This window comes from Neltuma alba, unplaced genomic scaffold (assembly GCF_004799145.2).
Source record: "Neltuma alba isolate B1F8T4 unplaced genomic scaffold, ASM479914v2 tig00010238_pilon, whole genome shotgun sequence".
Classification (NCBI taxonomy): Eukaryota; Viridiplantae; Streptophyta; class Magnoliopsida; order Fabales; family Fabaceae; genus Neltuma; species Neltuma alba.
The window spans coordinates 13031-34999 of record NW_021635168.1 but is presented as its reverse complement, the minus strand read 5'-3'; the positions used below and the strand labels follow the sequence as shown (position 1 = coordinate 34999).

The window sequence follows — 21969 nt, the reverse complement described above, 5'->3', positions numbered from 1 at the left end:
CCTTGCCTAGTCTGTCCCCCCCCCCCCCAACTCCCTATGAACATAATTGCCCTGTTATTTAAGTTAACGTGTTTTTGTTGGTAAACATAAAACTATGTTTGAATGCTATCCTTTCGCGCAAAGTTGGTTTGCTATCAAGTTCTTGATATGGGGCTACACAGATAGCCTGTATTAGTTGATGAATTTGGATAATGTCAATGGAATTGAAATATTTATGCATATTGATATATTTCCTGAGTCAAAATATAAGCGTGAAAAAAACTAAATTGTGCAATTCAAAAAGTTGATCAAGGTTGGTTAAAGACAACACACCTGTAAAAAAAATGTAACTTATTTTTTCTAAAATAACCTTATAGAGAAGGTGAGTAAGGGAGAATAAGTGTAAAAAAAGATGAAAAAGAATGAGTGGGAAAAAAGATAAGTGAAATATATAATTATTTAGGAGTAAAACAGAAAAAAAGATATATTAAATGATAAGATAAATAACCCTGTAAGAAACACTAGACACATTTAAAGATTTAAATTTTATATTTTGAACCGGAAAGAGTGATTATCGTTCTCTTCTTATCTTTATTTTTACTTGCACTGTTACGAACACTTCTTCTTATAAATATCTGTTGTACGGTGCTATTGTTACAGATAAAATGCACCTCTAAGCACCAATAAAGAGTTCTCATTTTACGCTTTGTTCATTATCAACTTGAAGTTAATTTGAATATTATTGTCACTAGTCAGTCTGTAGTATAGTTTTCTTCTAATTTTTTTTCTGGGGGATAAATCTTCTCAATTTTAAACACACAAGAGAAAGAAACCTAGTTAGAAAATTACAGATTACTCATCTAGTTCTAAATGTAAAATTTAATAAATGGGTTTACTATGGTCTTAAATGAAAAATCACAATTCACTTTATCTCTTAAATTTGTTCTTCAAATTACCCTTGTTAATTTGAGTCTGAACAAGATTAATAAAAAAAAATGCATGAAAGCTTTTTCTTTTTCAATTAAGGGAAAAAAGAGAACAGGGATAATTTGATTTAAAGAGAATAAATACTCTGCTGTTGGAAAATTAGTAACGCAAACATGCTATTGTAAAATGACAATACGTGGTGTTGGTTTTATTGCACGTACAAATATTTCAAAAGACATTTTAAAAGTTTAAATCTGGAAAAATATTGTTGCTTCATATTTTATTTAATTAAAAATAAGTTTGGATATCATATTTTCTCATTCCTTAAATATAAGAACTAAATAACTAATTTATAAAGATTGAGAAAATTAATTTAGTTAGTTGTTTGTAAAATCATGTGTTGGTTTTCTTAAAATTAAAAAAACTACCTTTATTTTTATAGAAATCCCTTTAAGATGCATAATTCATAGGGATAGTCACAGAAAAATAAATTAAAAAACACGGTGGATTAAAAATTTACATGTATGACCAAAACAAATCCTTTAGACAACTCTTGCACTTAGGATTCAACGGAATATTTGCTATAAAATAGCATTATGTGGTATTGTTATTTTATTATAGTAGGGAAATATTATGCTTGATCTAATAAGGATAATATTGAAATTCAAACAAATTGATGAGAGGGAGACGGAGAGAAATATTAGATCAACAATCAAGAACTGGTTAGTTCATGAAAAATGTTTGAGAAAGAATGTGGTTTTATTGAAGTAGACATGTTTGGTATGTTGTGAAAATAAATGAATATTTGTATTTGGTTAATGCCCAATATTTTAAATATTTGGTATTAATATTTTAATTATTAAAAAATGATTTACATACATGTAGCAAAAATAGTAAAATGTTCACCTTTCTTGATTTGTAATTTTAAGATAACATAACTTTTTCGAAGATAATGATGTTAAATTTTACCTGTATTTTATAAAGAACTAAAAACCATATTTACATCAACTTTCTTATATTCATTATGTTAAGTTTTCTAATCATACATATGTATAATTAAAATTTTCGATATAATGAATAAGGGATATAATAATTAAAATACACACACACGACACATTTGCAGGAAGCCAAAAGACTTGTACAGAATCATTGGCAGCATGGGGTCTAGCGAGTATATTTATGACATTTTCCACTTCATTTCTAATTATTAGGATGCTGTTGATAAGGCTAATACAAGCAAGGAACAAAAAACCGGACCGGATAATGAACCGATCAAGACACTGGTTTAAGGGTTAGTGAGTCAGATCAGGGTCAGACCGGATCAAACCGGTAATAATTAAAATAATATAATTTAATTAAAATTAGTAAAAATAGAATTATAAAAATAATATTTAATTTTTTAATGGGTAATTATCTTGCAAAATATTCATGTATATGAAATTTTTTACTTCTCTTTTTCATTTTTTTTTCCTTTTCTTTTCTCTCATCTCACCCACCAGAATCTTTTGTTTTTTTTAATTGTTTTTACTATTTCTTCTCTCTCCCACGTGCACTCCACATTTTCCTCCCTATGTCACGCCTCACGGAGCAATTCTTCTTTCCTCTCTCATCCTTGGACAATGAACAAGTAGAGTAGCAAGGTAGAATAGGCAGGGGGAGCTCATCTTACCTCCTGAGTACTCATGGTCATTTGACTCATTTCTCCCTTCGTCCTCTAAAGTGCTTCCTACGTTCCTCACTTCCTTTTCTTTCTTAGACGAAGAAACAGCAAACAATCCCACCATTTTTTCTCTCTACACTTTGTTCATTCATCCTACTCTCTCTATTATCTTTCTGCTTGCCTTCTAATCTTTCACGAGTACACTTCAAAGTGGCACAAACAAAGTTCTGTCTTTCTTCACTTTAATGATCTCCTCTGCTTCTACCACTTATCTCTACAGTGTCCATGGTCTCCACAAGCGGCGAGACATCCGACGAACGTGAGAGCAAGAAAGAGGGGGGGAAGCAACCGGCCAACCCAGTGAAGCTAGCGGTTTGCCCGGTTTTGACCAGTTTTTTCCGATTCATTCCGAGTTGCTCCGATTTGACTGAAGGCCGGTTTTCAAGCTAAACCAAACCGGATCTTAGACCGGTTCACCGGTTTTCCGGTTGAACTGGTCGGTCCGGTTTTTTCCTCCTTGAATACAAGATATCAATGAATAAAATTTTACTACCCAATTTATAACCCAAAATTCAATACCCAGTAGAATTTATATATTTATAACATGAATCCTCTATTTATACATCAAAATCTTTGGCCTCAAATCTTAGTCTAGACATGAAAGGTTTTGAGGCATTAGACATCTTGTAAGCGTTGAAGCAGAAAATCTTTAAGTGACTTAACAGTGTCCTTTATAGCGCTCGCCGTCCAAAGGGCCCTCCAAGTCACAAGTCCTGCTTATTTCCCAAATCCCAGTTGTTGAAGTCACGAGACCATAGACACAAACCATTTCAGATGCTCCATAAATCCTTTATGCGACCTGATTTAACCGTATCATAACATAACTCTTCTTAGTGTTCTTGCTGCGGCACGGGATATCAACCGCTGAGCTAGGTCAGCTGGCAGCTGAAGCAACTGTTGCTGAGATTCTGTTGGAAGCTGCCAACATTTACAAATACTTTCAGAAAAAACAATATCAAGAGGAAATGTTTGTTTCGTAATGTTCATCCTAAAAGCAGAGACCATTCTTTGGATGCAGATTTTCTTCTGGGATCTTAAGGAATCTGATGCAAAGAGTAGATTTTAATATTGGATTTTTTTCTTGTTTTGGAACATGGCACCAAGTGTTTATTCAATCTAAAACATAAAAATCAGCCTGTTTTTCAAGATTAAGAGTAGCCATGTTTTATGCACCAATATATGTGCTTTGGCAGGACAAGAATGATGTTATCTTCAAGCAAGAAACTTCCAATTGAAATAGCATATGCATCAGGATGACAGATGATCTCATAGAAGCATAGTTTGATTGATACGAAAAGGCATTCAAAAGCTATAGGTTTGAGATTTTACATCTTTTGAGTAGTATTGGGATATGCCCCTTTTTGTTGTAAATAGAGTTTTTGAATATAGTTATTCACTTTCCCTCCAAAACGGGGGAAAAAACAAAAAAACACAAGTGACAGCATCCCTACTAATGAGTTGTAACTGTATGGAAGAATGACAAAATTAGATGCGTCACATTTGCAAATGCTTAATTTTACCTCTGGTATAACAGTAAGAACAGGAAGAATCTCTTGAATTGATTCAAGACGACTTAATACTAGCGATACTTCCTCCGGCTGGTTCTTGTAGGGGCTAACCTGGGCCTGTCTGCTTCCCTACAAGACAGAAACTTATCAAGAACTGACTCGAGTCGTTTGACTATACAGGCACATTCTATTAGGAAATTCTTAATGTATCGTGAAAAATAATTCTATTGAAAAAGAAAATTAAATGCAGCACTGGGTCAGCAACACAAGGTAACACAGTTATATCAATGATGTTTACTTTTCTCACACAGTCAAACTATATTTGTCGTATGAGTACCAATAAAAGGTTCATTTTCATAGCGTGAAAGAGCATGTGAGGTTATGGCCTTCACTTTGACAAGCCTTGAGAATATGTCTGAGTCACTTCTATTGTGTTTCAGTTACACTCATTTTTTAAGACAGTAAATTATAATGATATATATGTGTGTGTGTATATTGAAACATCCTAAACCAGTGCATGTAAACTTCCCACTCCTTTGCCTCATGGGGGAACAAAATTTTTTTAGTCCCTGCTCAAGTGATCTAAAATTGTACACTTATTTGTAGTTTAGACTCATATACAAGTAGTTTTCCCCTGAATGAACTATAAATCTCACCGTATTAGAATCTTCACCTCTTGTACTTCCCAACACCAATAGCATTAGGCGTTGGAAGGTTCTGAGGTTGTTGATGTCTTCATCAGTCATTAAAGGGTATGTAAAGAAAGCAGCGAACGGTACATTTGTAGCAGCTGTAGAAGTTATAGAATCCAAGGTTGCTCGTCCAAGTGCATCCAAACCCTGCATTAGAGAATGTCCACTTAAGTAAGAGCTAGGTTTGAATTGACTAACCAATTTAGTCACATTCTTTAGCTGGAACATAAAGTACTATGATTTTCTTAAATCGCCCCTTATTGTAATTGTAGGTGACCTCAAAAGAAGAAACATACTTTCGCCAATTCTTGAAGAATGATTTCCCTCACAAATGCACCCTGCAGTTTTTACCATGAAACGAATAGCATCAGTCACTGGATAGAAAACTTAATACAAAAGACAAACTTGAGCTACCTCCTCCGTTAGCGTAAAAGAGAGGACTTCCTTTACAGCCATCCTTGAATCACTGTTGTCCCTTTGTTTTTTAACTATGGCCTTGTTTGTTTTGGCACGTAGAGACTGTCATTAAGAATTTGTTAGTTTTAAGTACGGAAAAGGAAAGAGCAATAAGCAGAAATTGATAGGAAAGGAAGAAAAAACGACTATCTTGTGCAATTTCACTTATGGTTTCTCCACGAGGCAATGTTGATCTTGCCAATAAAGGTCTAGCCCATGGGGCTACTGACCCAACTTAGTAGGGTCTATTCAGCTTTGAGCCCAGTGGGCATGGCAAACAATATAGGGCCTGAGTGGGTAATTGCCCAAACCATGGTTTGGGGAAAAAAATTGCAAAACAAGGAGGAAGAAGCACAAATCCAGTTTTGGGCCAAAATCATGATTTCAGAAAAAGTGAATCTATTCTGCTTTTGACTCAAAGTAAAGAGTATGATTGTGTCTGTCAGAATAGACCTCAACGATAATATGACTTTAACACCCCCTAATTATTCTTTTATAAACATATTTAATCTTATATTTTATAAATATATGTACACATTAATTATTTATTAATTACATTATCTCATATATTATTAATTATGTTGGTAAAAAATATATTATTAACAATTTTATTTCTTCAAATTAAAATATATTATAAAATCTAGTAATTTACACATATAAAAAATGCTTCTAATAATAATTATCCAAATACTTTCATTTTATCAGAATCACTTTTTTACAAAATCTATTCTCCCAAAAATCTATTCTTCAGAAGTTATTTTCCAAACTATAGTTTGGTTTCATCCAAACACTCCCATAATCTACTGAAATGTTCAGTTCACATCATTTGCCTTTATTCTTTACCTTTTATTGTATCATATCTCATTTTCCTCACACTATAATTCGATCGTTTCTAATAAATCAACAACGTAAAAAACGTGAATACTTGGGAAAAATGTTCGGACTGATGAAAATAGTACTATGATTTGTTTTTTATTTTTTTATTTTTTCCAAGCATGTTATTCTTTATATGTCAAATTTGTCAAATTCAGTCAAATGATTTTTTCAAATCTGTGTTCAATTATGTGCAAATAAACTGGGCCATGCCTGAGGTTTACCTAACAGCTTGGGCCATTACTTAACCTTTATTAATGGCCCCAAATAATGCTGTAACGGAAAGCCTATTGGGTTTTGATACAAGGGTGATGAACTAGTATCTAATAGCAAACCGAAGGATTTCCCTCATCTCTTCTGCTGTATTTTTCTGGTATTGTCTGTTTTTATCAGCAGGGTTCTGTCACTCAACCTGTCCAACTACAGAAATCAAAAGTATGTTTATAAAACTGAACCAACATATGAAAACCTTCCGTATATATGGCTTCATATTTCCCATGGGTATGAATAAAACAAAATCAAATAAATGTTGTAAAATCTTAAACATGATATTTGGTGTGTTACTTGACAAGAAAGATAGACTACAAAGAAACCCCAAGTTCCAACGTAATTTAACAAGTCAACTTCAAGCAGACAACAGTTAAGAAAGCAAAAAAGGAAAAAAAAAAAAAAAAAGGAAAGAAAAGAATAAATTTACCTCTGTTACCAAGGACTCTAGACGATCTATTCTGAACACGCCATCCTGATAAAGAAGAACATCAATCACTATTGCAGTTTGTAATTGAGTCAGCAAGAGGAGAAAAGGCATGTCAACGATAATTTAAATTCCATTTCCAGGTCAAGCAACATAAATGTGTTTTTTCTTGTTTCACCTTATAAAGAAGAGTCTGCAAGGAAGATTTAAGCTGAGGAGAGCTGCCAGTAAGTACTTTTTTAGCAATGAAAGGGTAAGTACTACCCAAAACTTTGTATTCAGGATTAAAACCAACAGCAATTCCTTCGAGTACAGCAAGGCTGAAAGATCAAATGTAAGATTATAAATTATAATGAACTAACTAAAGATCTTAACTTAATACAACATTCAAAAGCATTACCTTCGGATAACAAGTGAGAAGTAAGAAGGAATCCTGAATTTGAATTTATACCTGGAAATAGAAGACAACACAGCATGTCAAAAAGAAACATAAAGAATAAGCCAACCAGCATCAGGAAGAAAATAGCAGAAGAATAAGCAAGATATGTTGTTAATTTGGTCCATTATACGCTAGTACATTAAATTTACATCCCCCAATGGAGTTGGCTTTAGAAAATTATTAAATCCTATACGTTGAAACCTCAAACAGTTAAGTTTTGGCTTGAAGCTCAGGAATCTACATGACACTTTTTCTTAGTCTTTAATAAGCTAGTGACAAGATGTGATTACACTTGTTCAATTCAGGGACTAAGGAAGGAGCATATAGATGTGAAGTGACCATGAACCAGGTAAAATAAAATAGGGTCATTGCAATGCTGCCACCGAATCACTCCCATGCATTGAGTTGACACTCAAATCAGGCTATTGGTTAAGCACATTAGGCTTATCTTGGCTAGATATAAAGGTCAATTGTTTCCAATTTGGGTCCGTATGAGAAGATAAATACTACATATCATTTTTTTATTTCCTTATAAAATTGTAATTATAATAATTGCAACTAAATTTTATTATTCTACAGGCATATAACTCTGACTTCGGACTCTATGCAGATATAGACTTGTCATAGTATTTAACTGTTTGTAACCTCAAGACTTTTGTCTTGCCCTTGTGTGTGTGTGTGTGTGTAAAGAATATATCTGGCTGAAAGGTACATGTGGCAGAGGTACAAATCAGATATGCAGTGGTTATGTTTTTATGTAATATACATAATTAACATTTATAGGTACATTTTATGGGCCATTGACAAACCTAGAAGACCTACAAATACTCTCTGCGTCCTTATATTACATGGCTTAGTGAAAAGAACTTACATGGTGGTTCCTAAGTCTCCTAAAAGATCTCCAAAGCTGATATTGCGAACTCCTTTGGCGACAGCATCTTTGAAGACACCTACATCAAAATAACACAGGCAATATCAGTAATTAATAAGTTCCCTAGAAAGGAACGGCAATTAAGTTCTACAGCAAATTACAGTCAGAAAAATATTAAAGTTCACCTAAACATAATAAAGTAAGAACCTGTCAAGGCCTTTGTCACAGCTTCTCTGTCAGAAGTTGGTGGAAGAAGCCTGATAAAATTTACAATTAAATTAGACCCATCTAAATGAGAATAGTCTACTCAAACTGAAAAATAAAGGCATATAAACATATTTCAAAAATACCCAAGAGTGACAAAGTCCTTAGCCAATGAGTCAAAATCACGATTTACAAGATGGAGACAAGCTTCAATGAAACCATCACGCAATTCTTGTTTAAATTCACCTGTCATACCAAAATCTGGTGGCAAAAGGAGAAATAAGAAACAGGGAAAAAGTTTTTACAAGTATAACTATGTTTAATGAGCTAGGCAGGCAGAGTCGCTTGTAAGCAAGTAGTGTGTAGCTGAGAAAGGCTTGACCTTTGCCAATGAAGTTCATGCCCATAGATACAAGGCACTTTTACTCTATTCAATGGCTATGAATTTCCTACAAGTGAGACCCAGCCACTTTGCTAACATTTGAGGCATCACAATGACTGCCAGGTACCAGATGTCAACTGATTTTTAGCATGAATTTAGCCATCTCAGACACAACTGGTGATTGAGAAACAATTTTTACTTAATACTACTGAACTATGTCTAATTGATTCCCTGCTTTAGCTCAGAATTTTAGGACCTCGAGTTTAATCCTGTCCTTTCAGAAAAGTCTCATGTTTCAAGCAAAATATGGCTTTGCTTTAGAATTTTTTAGGAATGTTGGGCTTCCTCACCTCCAATGCTAGGCTAAATAGGTATTATAATTATAAAACATATAAACATCGACACTGTGGGGGGGGGGGGGGAGCATTTTGAGAAATTACCCACAACAGATCACAGACTTGATCTTGCTATGTATCACAGTTAAATAAAAGTTAAGCATGTATAATTGTACATCAATGTCACATGTGAGACTTCTCTAAGAAACTTAAGCTGACTTGGTTCTTCACCAGGTATTAAGTCCTGTTATCTGGTCAGGAGTTCAATTCTTGCCTTTCCCACTTTTCCTTATTACATTTTTTTTTTTTTAGAGTACTTGGGGCCCATTGAACCATTGACATGCTTCAAGCCCTAACAACTTTTTTGTAAGGGTTTGCTTTCTATATGTTGTGTATGTGAATACCATCGCTAGACCTTCACCAAACAGCTTCAGCTTTGGGGATGAATCAGTTCTTCGCACAGTTTTTTAGGACCTCTATGACCTGCTTAGGGATTCAACCATTCAATGCTTACCTCCCCCGATATGTTTTGACAACATTTCAAGGCCTGGTGAAAATAACACAAGGGGCTATGCTTGTGCGCGTAAAAATATCATTTGTGGTCTTCTCCAAACAGCTTAAGCCTTTGGAACGATTTAGTTCTTCATTAAAGGGACTTTAGACTTCCAAATAAGGCAAGAAAAAAGAGTCCCCCCCCCCCGGGGGTTGTCCCAAAAACTGAATGAGAGTCAAAAGATCTTATTATCTTAATAAGAAGTATCAGAACTATCCAAAGACCTGGTCCAGAATAAGGGTCTCGATTTTTATTCTTTTAAAGAAAAATGAAAAAGTTAGGATGACAGGCATCAACATATACCTTAACTCTTCATTACTCTACGCTGTCTATTTTTATATTTGAGGATGTGATTTTATGAGCAGCCAGGAAAAACATAACAGGGGAGAAATCAACAGAAATGACCAAGCTTACACATGTACGTGAGAAACAGAGTGTTGAACAGCGCCGTTTTAGTAGGAATATTTAATATTTAAATATTTAATATTTATCCTTTTAAATTATAGATTGTTAGAAATATTCAGATTTGTTTTACAGATTTGATTTTCCTTTAATTGTAAGCTTATGAGATTCTAGGAGATTATGGGCTAACTAACCCTAATCTCTTCCTATATGTACCGAGTCCACATTTGAATAAAATCAATCAGTTCTGCATCCTAATTCTACATGGTATCAGAGCGCAACACTTTCTGCGATGCAGAACTTATCCTTTGGCTCTATGAGGGCCTTTGCTAGTGAGACAAGTGCGACCTCGGAACCATCATCTGACTCGCCCTCCCAAGATGTGTCGCACGGTTCTGCGATGGGTGCTTCTGACTCCTTCCCGTCCGCTATCATCACCCACAGGCTCACCGAGCACAACTACCTCCTCTGGTCACACAACATCTTGCTCTATATCCACGGCAAGGGCAAGGAGAAATACTTAACTGGTGCTTCAAAGGAGCCCTCACCAACAGATGCATCTTATCAGACCTGGATTGCAGAAAACAGTATGGTGATGACATGGTTGCTGGGCTCCATGACTACTGAGATAGGCGCCAATTAGATACTTGCCACCACTACCCACGAAATATGAGAATCTGCCAAACAAACTTACGGAATTCGGGAAAACACAGCTGCTATCCTCCAACTCAAGGGCAAACTACGTGAACTCAAACAACTCGACAAGTCTGTCACACAATTCTATAGTGCTCTCCTTCATCTGTGGCAACAAATTGACTTATATGAGGTACACCAATGGTCTTGCTCTATTGATTCTGCTTATTTTAAGAAACTAATCGAAAGGGAGAGAACCTATGAGTTTCTCCTTGTTTTACATGATCGTTTTGAGGATGTTCAAGGTCGTATTATGGGCATGAAACCTCTACCCTCTCTTGAAGAGACGGTTAATATGATCAAGTGTGAGGAAAGTCGAAAACTTCTCATCAATGACATTGGTGACTCATCCAATCCCCTTCATGCATCGGCCTTTGCCTCCCACAACAATAATTTTTCTGATCAACGCACTAGAAAATCTTCCCGATGGTGTGAACACTGTAATAAAGGTGGACACACCAAAGAAGTCTGCGGGAAGCTGCACGGCAAACCCTCAAGCAAACCTCGAGGACAAGATGACACCAGAGGGTACATGACAAATACCAACACTGACAGTGTGGTTCTAAGTCGCGCAGAATTCTCTGCTCTTCGTAGCCTTCTTGACAAACATGACTCCAAATCTGTTCAGGTTAACAAAACCCCCTCTGTATCCTTAGCACAAGTAGGTATATCAATTACTGCAGCCTTTCAATCGGTTTCCAACCATAATAATATTTGGATTGTTGATTCGGGGGCCACTAATCATATCTATGGTTTTCAAGACTTGTTTTCTGTTTTCACCACTAATACACTGCATACAAGAGTCAAAGTAGCTAATGACACCTACGCCCAAGTATTGGGAGTTGGCACTGTGGTTCTTTCAGATTCTATCACATTGACTAATGTACTCTATGTTCCAACTATCCCTGCAACCTACTTTCCGTTAAGCGGTCTACTAAACAATCCAACTGTGGTGTTTGGTTTGCTCATGAATTCTGTTTGTTCCAGAACTTGACTTCGGGGAAGACAATTGGTCATGCTGAGGCATTGGGGGATCTCTACTATCTTGAGGGCAAATCATCCAAATGTGAGCTAGCTCAAACACATTCTACTGTTTCAAGTAATGATTTAATGCTGTGGCATTATAGGTTAGGTCATCCTAGTTTCAGCTATATGAAGCACTTGTTTCCTCATTTTTTTGACAATAATAAAATTAGCCCTTTTACTTGTGAGTTTTGTTACTTGGCTAAACAAAAAAAGCCGTCCTACCCACCTTCTTCCTATACTCCATCTCACCCCTTTGCTTTAATTCACAGTGACATTTGGGGTCCCTCATGGGTTGTTTTGTTGTCTAACGTGCGATAGTTTATTACTTTTATCGATGATCACACTCGCCTAACATGGGTCTTTTTGATGAAAGAAAAATCCGAGGCTTTTTACTATTTCAAGAAATTTCACACATTTATCAAAAATCAGTTTCAAACTGACGTTAAAATCTTACGTAGTGATTTTGGGAGAGTACCTAAGCTCCAATTTTCAAACTTATTTGTCCAACCATGAAATTCACCATCAAACCTCTTGTGTTAACACTCCACAACAAAATGGAGTTGCTGAACTTAAAAATCGTCATCTTTTGGAAGTTTCTCGTGCAATTATGTTCACTAACAATGTTCCGCATTTTTATTAGGGGGGAGCTCTTCTTACATCTGCCTATTTAATCAATCGAATGCCCTCTAAAACCCTTCAATATCAAACTCCTTTAACCACATTCCAAAACTATTTTCAAACTTCTCACCTAATTAACTCTCTTCCACAAAAAGTTTTTGGATGTACTATTTTTGTACAAAACGACAAAGGGGGCAAACTTGATTCTCGCAGCATTAAATGTATTTTCCTTGGCTAATCTCCTACTCAAAAAGGGTACAAATGCTATTCTCCCACAACTCACAAATTTTATGTCACGATGAATGTAACCTTTCTTGAACATCAGCCTTTTTATTCTAAATTACCCATTTAGGGGGAGTGTGATAGGAATAATGAATGGACACTTTGTCAAGATCAAAATCAATCAGATGTTAGTACAAGGAACAACAATTACTCCTTCCCTCTTCTTTTTCCCGAGCCTGAACCTCAACCTAATTCCTATCCCACCAGAACTAAGTGACAAACAGTCCACTTCACCAATGACAGAACCTAACTGTAATGAGGAGACCCTGATAATATAGCTGAAACGAATGATGACCAGGTAGGAAAGGAGGTGAGAACGTATGCCAAGCGAAATAAGGGAACAAATGTGAGAGGAAAAGATAGTAGAGATGACTCAAAGCCTATGCCTGGTCAAGAGTCTACAATCGGGAAAAGTCTAGATACAAATGAGTTGAGTTTACCTATTGCCGTAAGAAAGGGTAAGAGATTATGTACACAGCATCCAATCTGTAAGTATGTCTCCTATGAGGGATTATCTTCAAATTTGAGAACCTTTATTGCTAATATTGCTGAAGAAAGAATCCCTAGAAATTTTCAGGAAGCCATAATTGATACTAAATGGAGAGAGGCCATCATGGAAGAACTTCAAGCACTTGAAAAGAATAATACTTGGGAAGTAGTTGACTTGCCCAAAGGTAGCAAGACAGTTGGATGCCGATGGGTGTTTACTATCAAGCACAACCTTGATGGTACCGTCAATAAGTACAAGGCCAGACTAGTGGCAAAAAGGTACACCCAAACCTATGGAGTAGACTATGAGAAGACTTTTGCTCCCGTTGCTAAATTCAATACGATCAAAATTCTCTTGTCGCTTGCAGCTAATAGGGATTGGCCACTACATCAGCTAGACGTCAAGAAAGCGTTCTTAAATGGGGAGCTATCTAAAGAGGTATATATGGAACTTCCACCTGGTGTAAAAAGGCAGAATTTCCCAAACAAGGTATGTAAACTTAACAAGTCTTTGTATGGGTTAAAACAATCACCAAGAGCGTGGTTTGATAGATTTGCAAAAGCAATGATAAAGGAAAATTATAAGCAGTGCCAATCAGATCATACCATGTTCGTGAAACACCATAATGGGAAAATTTCCATTCTAATTGTTTATGTCGACGATATTGTTATAACTGGTGATGACTTGGATGAGTTGCAAAGATTGAAGAGATGCCTAGCAAAGGAATTTGAAATCAAAGATTTGGGAAAACTTAGATATTTCTTGGGTTTAGAAGTTGCTAGATCCAGTAAAGGAATTAGTGTCTCTCAAAGAAAGTATACCATTGATTTGTTAAAAGAAATAGGAATGCTAGGATCAAGACCAGCACACACTCCACTAGAATCAAATTATAAAACAGAGTTCAAGAAACAAGGAACTCCCTCAGTCGACCAAGGAAGATACCAAAGGCTAGTTGGAAGACTTATTTATTTATCTCACACCAAACCTGATATTAGCTTCGCCGTCGGGGTAGTAAGTCAATTCACACAAGATCCTCACAAAGAACATATGGATGCCTTGTATAGAATACTAAGATATCTTAGGGAAAGGTTTGTTCTTTGCTAAAAACGAGGAAAAAGATATTGATCTGTACATTGATGCAGATTGGGCAGGGTGTGTGGTTGATAGGAAATCCACAACAGGTTATTGTTGTTATGTTTGGGGAAACTTAGTAACATGGAAAAGCAAGAAGCAAAGTATGGTTGCAAGAAGCTCTGCTGAAGCAGAACTTAGATCCCTATCTCATGGAATCTGTGAAATAGTATGGATAAAAAGGGTACTGGAGGACCTCAATATAGAAATCAATAAACCTATGAAAGTTTGGTGTGACAACAAAGCTGCAATGAAAATAGCACAGAACCCTATTTTACATGACCGAACTAAGCATGTGGAAATTGACCGAAGTTTCATAAAGGATCATATTCAAGATGGAACTATTGATCTGGCCTACATACACACGAAGGCACAAGTGGCAGACATCCTAACTAAGGTGCTCACAAGGGACAGATTCGAAGCTCTGAATTCCAAACTGGGAATGATCAACATCTATTTGCCAGCTTGAGGAGGAGTGTTGAACAGCGCCGTTTTAGTAGGAATATTTAATATTTAAATATTTAATATTTATCCTTTTAAATTATAGATTGTTAGAAATATTCAGATTTGTTTTACAGATTTGATTTTCCTTTGATTGTAAGCTTCCGAGATTCTAGGAGATTATGGGCTAACTAACCCTAATCTCTTCCTATATGTGCCGAGTCCACATTTGAATAAAATCAATCAGTTCTGCATCCTAATTCTACACAGAGAGAAAGCAAGGTTTCACACCATGAGGTAAGTATTCCAAGAGTTCAACGTGTTTGAAATGTTAAGTTGTCAAACAAGATTAGTGCAGAAATCAACCACGAAGCCAACAGAGCATACATAAAGCAAGCAATAAAGCGCATAGGAAAATACACTGGATTTGTATATTTCAAATTTTTCATTTTTAAGTTACCTAAATAAGCTAGTTTTCCATCATATGTACGGAGAAGATTGCCAGGGTGTGGATCTGCATGATAGAATCCACACTCAAGAAGTTGATTGAATGAGCAGGAGACCCCCACCTAATTATCACCAGAAAGGAAAGATGAACTTGCTCAGTCCATTGTGTAAAAGCTGATTGCTAGCAGAGTAAATACTAAAAAAAGAATGTCTGCATTCAGTTCACAAATGACCTCAATCAAGTAGAGATCCTTCACTTCTGATAACTTTTGCCCCTACAATCACAATGCATGTAAAAAAATTAAAAAGAGAATTACTTCAGAAGTCTCAGAGCTATTCCGAAGGGGGAAAATTATCCCCTACAAGAGAAAATGGCCTCTATATTTCTCTTGAATTTAGAAGGGAGGAAACTTCAGGCATCCTTGGAAAATTACTCTTAAGAGTTTGATAAAAGAAATTACAATATGACTGCTATTTTTCTCATTATTTGATTTTGTAAACGGCAATATTCTAATTCATACCAGCACTGAAAGGAAGATTCAGAATAGTTTGAAAAGTTTTAGGGTCACACATCTCATGCCCCACGTTAATTTAACTCCACAGATGCATAGAATTATCAATATACCAATATGAAATATTCCCTCCAGTTCTTAATATAAGATGCTTCAGACATTTTCATGCAGATTAAGAAAAGTTGTTACATGGACTTATTTATCCAAAAGCATTGAAGTATTCCAATCATAACCCTAGTCATCTTCATTTTTTGTAAAAGAGATCATAGAACCTTCACTCAAGTCATGAGACCACAAGTTAAAATCCTACGGGTGAAAAGGTAAATCATTTGATATTTTGACACAACAACTTATAAATTGGACCAACCTTATCTTTTAGAAGACAACTGATGTATAAGGACCCCCCCCCCGGGGGGGTGTTTTGAATCTATAACAAGCTACATTGCTCACAAGCCATAGATAATGTGGTTCATTCCTAATGCTTCATGCAAAATGTGGGACAAATCTCTAGTTCCTACTCAACTAAAGTAAATAGACAACTCGACAAAGATGAAACAAATACCTCAATCCATTCCATGACAATGACCTTGCGAGTAGTGTACTCCATATACATTAAGGGAACCACCACATCTTGTATGGAGCCATATAACTCCCTGCTCATCACAGATAATGAATAACAGAAAAAGGAACCCATGATGCCTCAATTAATGTTCAATGAGAACTGAAAAAACATCATCATTAGCAGTGCTAGGTCTCAAATTTGGTACAAAAATATACAAAATTAAACATTCAAGGGCCAGGGAGGGACTGCTATGGTAAACGCAGATAAAGAAATTTTTAGCAAGTCAGAGGCTTTGTAAGTCAGTGACATAACGAATAAGGAGCTAGCTAGACAAACTTTCAGCCTCCTAAAAGCCCAAATCTTAGAAAAGCAGGGGAAATGGGGACAAATCATCCCAAAAGTGCAACAAATTACTTTAATTCAAGTGTTGGACAAGTCGGAGTGTTTTCATCAGCACTCTTGTCTCCTATTACCATAAGATGTATAGAGTAAAAAGTTAAAAGTCAGTCTGAGATGCTTGTTTAGAAAGAATTAAAATGATGTCGACTGAACAAAGAACAAGAAAGTCAGTAAAAGTCTATCCAAAAAACGTTTTTTGTTTTTTTTTTGGTGGGGGGAGTGGATGGGAGTGGGAAATAAAATAAAATCCAAAGGGTGTAAAGCTCCAACCAAAGGCACCAAGTCCCCGCAACTGATGCACATTTTTTCCAAGGCCTTTTGCTCCTTTCTTCACCCTAAGCTTAAAAATAATTTTGTTCCAAGTTCTAAGAATCGGCTAATTGATAAGAAAAACAAAAAGAAAACAAAATAAAAACAAAGGGCTCAATTCATAACTTCCAAACCAAGTCACAATATGAGAAAGTTGACTGATGATGACAGTAATACAAATGTGTAAAACGAGTCAGCCACTACAAGGTAAACCAATCCTTATGTTTTCAAAGCATACCACTCTAAAAAAGACTAGAACGTCAAAAAAGCACTGATAGCGTGCACTTACCTAAACTTGAGACCATTGCTAGCTTCGTTCTTATAGTCCATCTCCTGCATTCAAGGTGATTTACCTGTATTCAATTTTAATTTCTAAGAATTATAACTTTTATAAAATATACACAAGATTTGACAAGCTTAAGCAACATTACAAATCCTTGCATTATCCAATTCTCTAAGGTTTTAAGCCTAACAGCATTAGGAAATGAAAGAATAATTTTGAGAATAAGTTTCACTGATTAAAAATTTAAATCAAGTAAGGTTGTCCTTTTAATCAGAGTTTTTATAATAATAGAATCACTTAGCACAAAGCAATAAATTTTTAAGCAGAAGAGGAAGTGGAAAATACAAATCATGTGGATAAAATATCATCTCATTCCATCATTTAAAAGGAAGAAAAATTGGATTTTGGGGGAGGCAGAGAAGAAAAGAACCAGTTAACCAAAAAAAAAAAAAAAAAAAGCTCTGTCAAATATCACCCAGCTTTTAGAATTCATTTGAGTCCAGAGCCCTATGGGCTCAAGTATTACGCCAGGGTGCAAAACAAAAAGATGATAAAACATGTATGCTCCTGAAAAAAAGGAATCAAGTTACTTAAAAAATAATAAAAAAAGTAGGAGAAAACCATTTTGCAAGTACCTATAGTTCTTCTCAATTTTTAATTTGGTATCTGTGTGTTTTTCTCTTCTTAATAAACACTATAATTTTGTTTTGTTAGCATAATTAGCTTTAATAGAGCAAAATTACAGAAGTTAATAATGCTAACAGAGTATAATTAGAGTGTTTAATTAAGAGGGGAAAAAACCCAGGTACCAAATTAAAAATTGAGGGAAACTATAGGTACCTGCAAAATAGTTTCCCAAAAAATAAGTCACAAGCCAACAATAATAATTGTTGAAGTCATTATACTAATTATTTAGTTGACTTACCTTGCTCACGTAATCTAATTTTCTTTCCTCCTCCCCCCCCCCTCATGAGCTAATTGAACCGAAAAATCACAAAAGAAAGAATATCAAACCCAGTACTAACAAGGAACTAAGTATATTTAAGTTATGAACGCTAATTTAAAGGTAATATTAACATTTACAGTCACAGACACTAAATGGGATGATCTGGATTCTAGCAAAGAGTTCTAATCATGACTCTGGCTTCTGGCTAAGTGTTATAGTTATTACTCCCGACTGAAACTCAAGCTCCACTGTCAGTAATTGGACTTCAACCCATATAGACCAACTAATAATACAATCCATTGACAGATCAGGATCCAAAGTATATTTGCAGGCTCGCAGCAGCAAGTACAACAATGTCTTACATGCCTTTAACCAGGTAGTCAAATCATCCATGCATAAATTAAATAGTCCTCAGTTGACGAGAAGATATCAAACTTTTTTCTATCATTAAATCCTTGTTCGCACACATTCGACCATATAAACATGCATATTGAAAGGTTCAATTTAAGATACAAGGATATCAATGCATACCCGAAAAAGACTTGATGCCCACTCATCAACAACAGCCTGCATATGTAAGATCATTTTTAGCAACCAAACACAATATCATCCTGGAAACATACCACACATGCATAGAAATATACATATACACACAACCATACATAGAGAGAGAGAAGATTAATTGTTGTCAAAAATTAAAATTTATTCAGCCCCATGTGGAGTTAAATGAAAATAATCAATAGTAAACTAGCCTTGAATAAAAGAGCCATTAATAGCAATGACAATCATTTTGGTGTCAATGTAACTAAATTTTATACTTCTGCCATTTAATCTCTGTCAGACATTACACTACCTGAAGATCAGTATTAAATTTGCCAGCTCTCCTAATGAAACCTGCCAGAAAACGTAATATTAACATGTCAAGGGAAATTGCAGCTTGGACTCCTGGTCTTTGGACTTTAACAGCAACAACCTGCCTCCTTTGGCGAAGCCTAGCTTGATAAACCTACCCACACAAAGAAGTTCAAATTTTCAGGAATTTTGAGATACACTTGGAAAAACAATTAAGAATTCACAAAACTTCCAAAACCTTAGGAAGATAAAACCATAAAAATAAGTAAACCTGGCCCAGGGATGCTGCAGCTACAGGCATAGGTGAAATCTCTGAAAAAGTTCATCAATAGGCAAACCAAGTTCTTGTTCTATCATACTGAAAGCAACTTCCGTAGAAAACGGGCTTATTCGATCTTGCAACAATGAGAGTTCATCCACATATGATGGTGGTAACAAATCCTACAAGAATAATTTATTTAAAATTTTTGTATATCAAATTTTCGTCAATGTTATATGGAAACAAGCCTGCAAACACATAAATGAATTCCCATCCTCCTAGATAAGCAAGAAAACAGACATGGAGTTTAGAAAGTGATTGAGATTAATAAAGTTAATATATCTTATGCAAGTAATTACCAAGATAGGACACCAATGGTGAATTAAATACCCAAACAACAATCAAGTTATAAATACTATCAAATGCCTACGTATAGGCCATTGGCCCATTACAACAAAAGATCAAAAAGAGCAAAAGTAAGAATATACATCAATAGGGAACATTCTAATACGAAGTGCAACAGAATGGCATGCTTTGTATATGTACTTTAAATAGCATAACTGAATTTGAAGAGAGAATTAATCCCAAATGACGTTTTTATTTGCACTCATTTAGCATAATGAAAATTGACAAGAAAAAGAAGCTTTATCATCAAGTAAATAACAATTCAACAGGAAAGTTATATGAAGTGTATTAAAAGACCAGCAACACATAGAAGGAACACTTAAAAAAAAAAAAATATCAGACTGGATGTAACTTACTGGACGAGATGAGACAGCCTGAGCAATTTTAATATATGCCTGCGAGAAAGTAACAAAACACTTCAATTTTTAAAATGAAGTTGCTTTTATCCAAAGCGATTGAAAGAGTTGTAACTGATATCACTGGATTAGATTAGAAATTTTAGTACACTAGCATCATATAAACAAAATACTGACATGCGACAATAAACAATATCATCCACAAAACTCAGCATCCATAGCAGAGTAGCCTTAAATAACAGAACCGTTGTGGTTACAAAAAATGCACATTGGACCTACCAAATATTATGAGATATTCCATAAAAATGGCAGTTAGGCATGGGACTCTCTTAGGCATTACAACAAGAACCTTGATAAAAAATATCAGTAAAGGTGAGTTGATGCAGACACTTCTACAAATTTAAGATGATTATCAAGCGATACATTGAATTTTTACTTAAACAGTGCTCCATGCCCGAGGATTTCCAATTTAGAGGATTGACATTCTGAAAATTACATAATGTACTTCATTCTTCTCCAGCTGCCAAAGAATATAGCAGATATATGGCTCAAAAGGACGTCAAAGGCAAAACCTGGAGTGAGAAAAAGAATGAAGAAAACAGAGGGAACATTTATAATAAACAGTATAACTCAACCGGACACTCACGAATCATAATGATTCAGTTCAACAACAAGATGAAAATCCAAAAACCCAAAAAGTTCATGAAAACTTATTGAAGAAAACGAAATGCAGAAACCTCGGCTTGAACAAACTGAAAGCTGCAATGATTGAGCTGATCCATTTACACCACTTGAACAAAGTCACACGGTAATTCGACGTCTTAGAAAAACAGTATGGACCCCATTTATCATTACCAATCAAAATCAGAATGACACCAAGTTGTAGGAAAAGGGGATCAGAAAAAAGCCCAAGACTTTATTATAGTTTAAAAAACTTGACATACCGGCCCAAGTTCCACCAATATCTTCCTGAGTTCTGCAGCTCTAACCTACAAGTAAAGAAACAAAACGGAACATTCAGTGCTTGCCAACGCAACCCGCAAATCATAAGCTTCAAAAATATTTATCCTCGCGTAATAATGAAAATCCAATCTCTCCATCAGAAACATACTGCAAATAAACCAATTAGGTTGCACAAAACAAAATTTACAAACCTCAAACATTTCATCAGACCGCTCCATCAGTCTGTCAATGAAACGGAGGCCAAACCATTTGCCAAAAGTAGTTCCTATCTGAAACAACCGGCGAATAACAATCAAAGGCTTTCTCCTATAAATGGCAGCAATCTTAGATATCCTGTACTCAGCCAGAGAGTCCGCCTCCGAGTCGCTGAGCTCGAAGAGGTAACCAGACTTCGCCGTGAAGGTATCGACTTCACCACGCTCACCACCGGCAGCGATGGCAGCACATATGCCGGATCGGTGGGTCCCAGAAATTTGACGGGGATGAGGGAAAAGTGGAAGAAACCAGAAGGGGCGAGACGAACGGCATTGGTTGAGGCATAGAGAAGAAGAAGATTGGGGTTTGCGAGTGGCGGGAAACGATGAGAGAGAAAGAGAAGGATGTATAAGCATTTGTAGCGGGAGGACCGTCAACTGTAAAGTGGAGTCACAGTATGAAGGTGGGAAGGAATGGAGTGGAATTTTGCAGAAGCTATTTGTTCCGTAACTCTCAGAAAGTCTCGACCTCAATTTTTGTGAAGAAAATATTTGAAAATGCCACAAGCTAGCTTCGGGACCGCGCATGGCTTATCTTTTTTTTGACCAGAACCGTGTGGCTTACCTTATTGTCAGATTTTCAAGATGCTAAAATTATATCGACGTAAGCATCAAGCTACAGGCATTAGGGCATATATTTATAAAAATTCTTATCCTTTTTAAATAAAAAAATAGATGTTGGCACAAAGAAAATTAAAAAAAAAAA

General features: G+C 35.6%; 1 protein-coding gene across 1 annotated transcript; it reads right to left on the bottom strand.

Annotated features, from left to right (window-relative positions):
* Window positions 1-3097: 3097 nt before the first annotated feature.
* LOC114755208 (uncharacterized aarF domain-containing protein kinase At1g71810, chloroplastic-like) lies at window positions 3098-21642 on the bottom strand. The gene is given in 22 exon segments (XM_028944077.1): window positions 3098-3544; window positions 4147-4263; window positions 4791-4973; window positions 5123-5164; window positions 5241-5345; window positions 6853-6897; window positions 7028-7169; window positions 7250-7300; window positions 8160-8238; window positions 8367-8416; window positions 8510-8624; window positions 15177-15285; window positions 15397-15438; window positions 16238-16328; window positions 17235-17278; window positions 18706-18741; window positions 19028-19180; window positions 19298-19347; window positions 19350-19467; window positions 20047-20085; window positions 20991-21035; window positions 21201-21642. Coding segments are annotated over 22 exon segments (2181 nt in total). The 5' UTR covers window positions 21621-21642; the 3' UTR covers window positions 3098-3439.
* Between the last annotated feature and the right edge of the window lie 327 nt (window positions 21643-21969).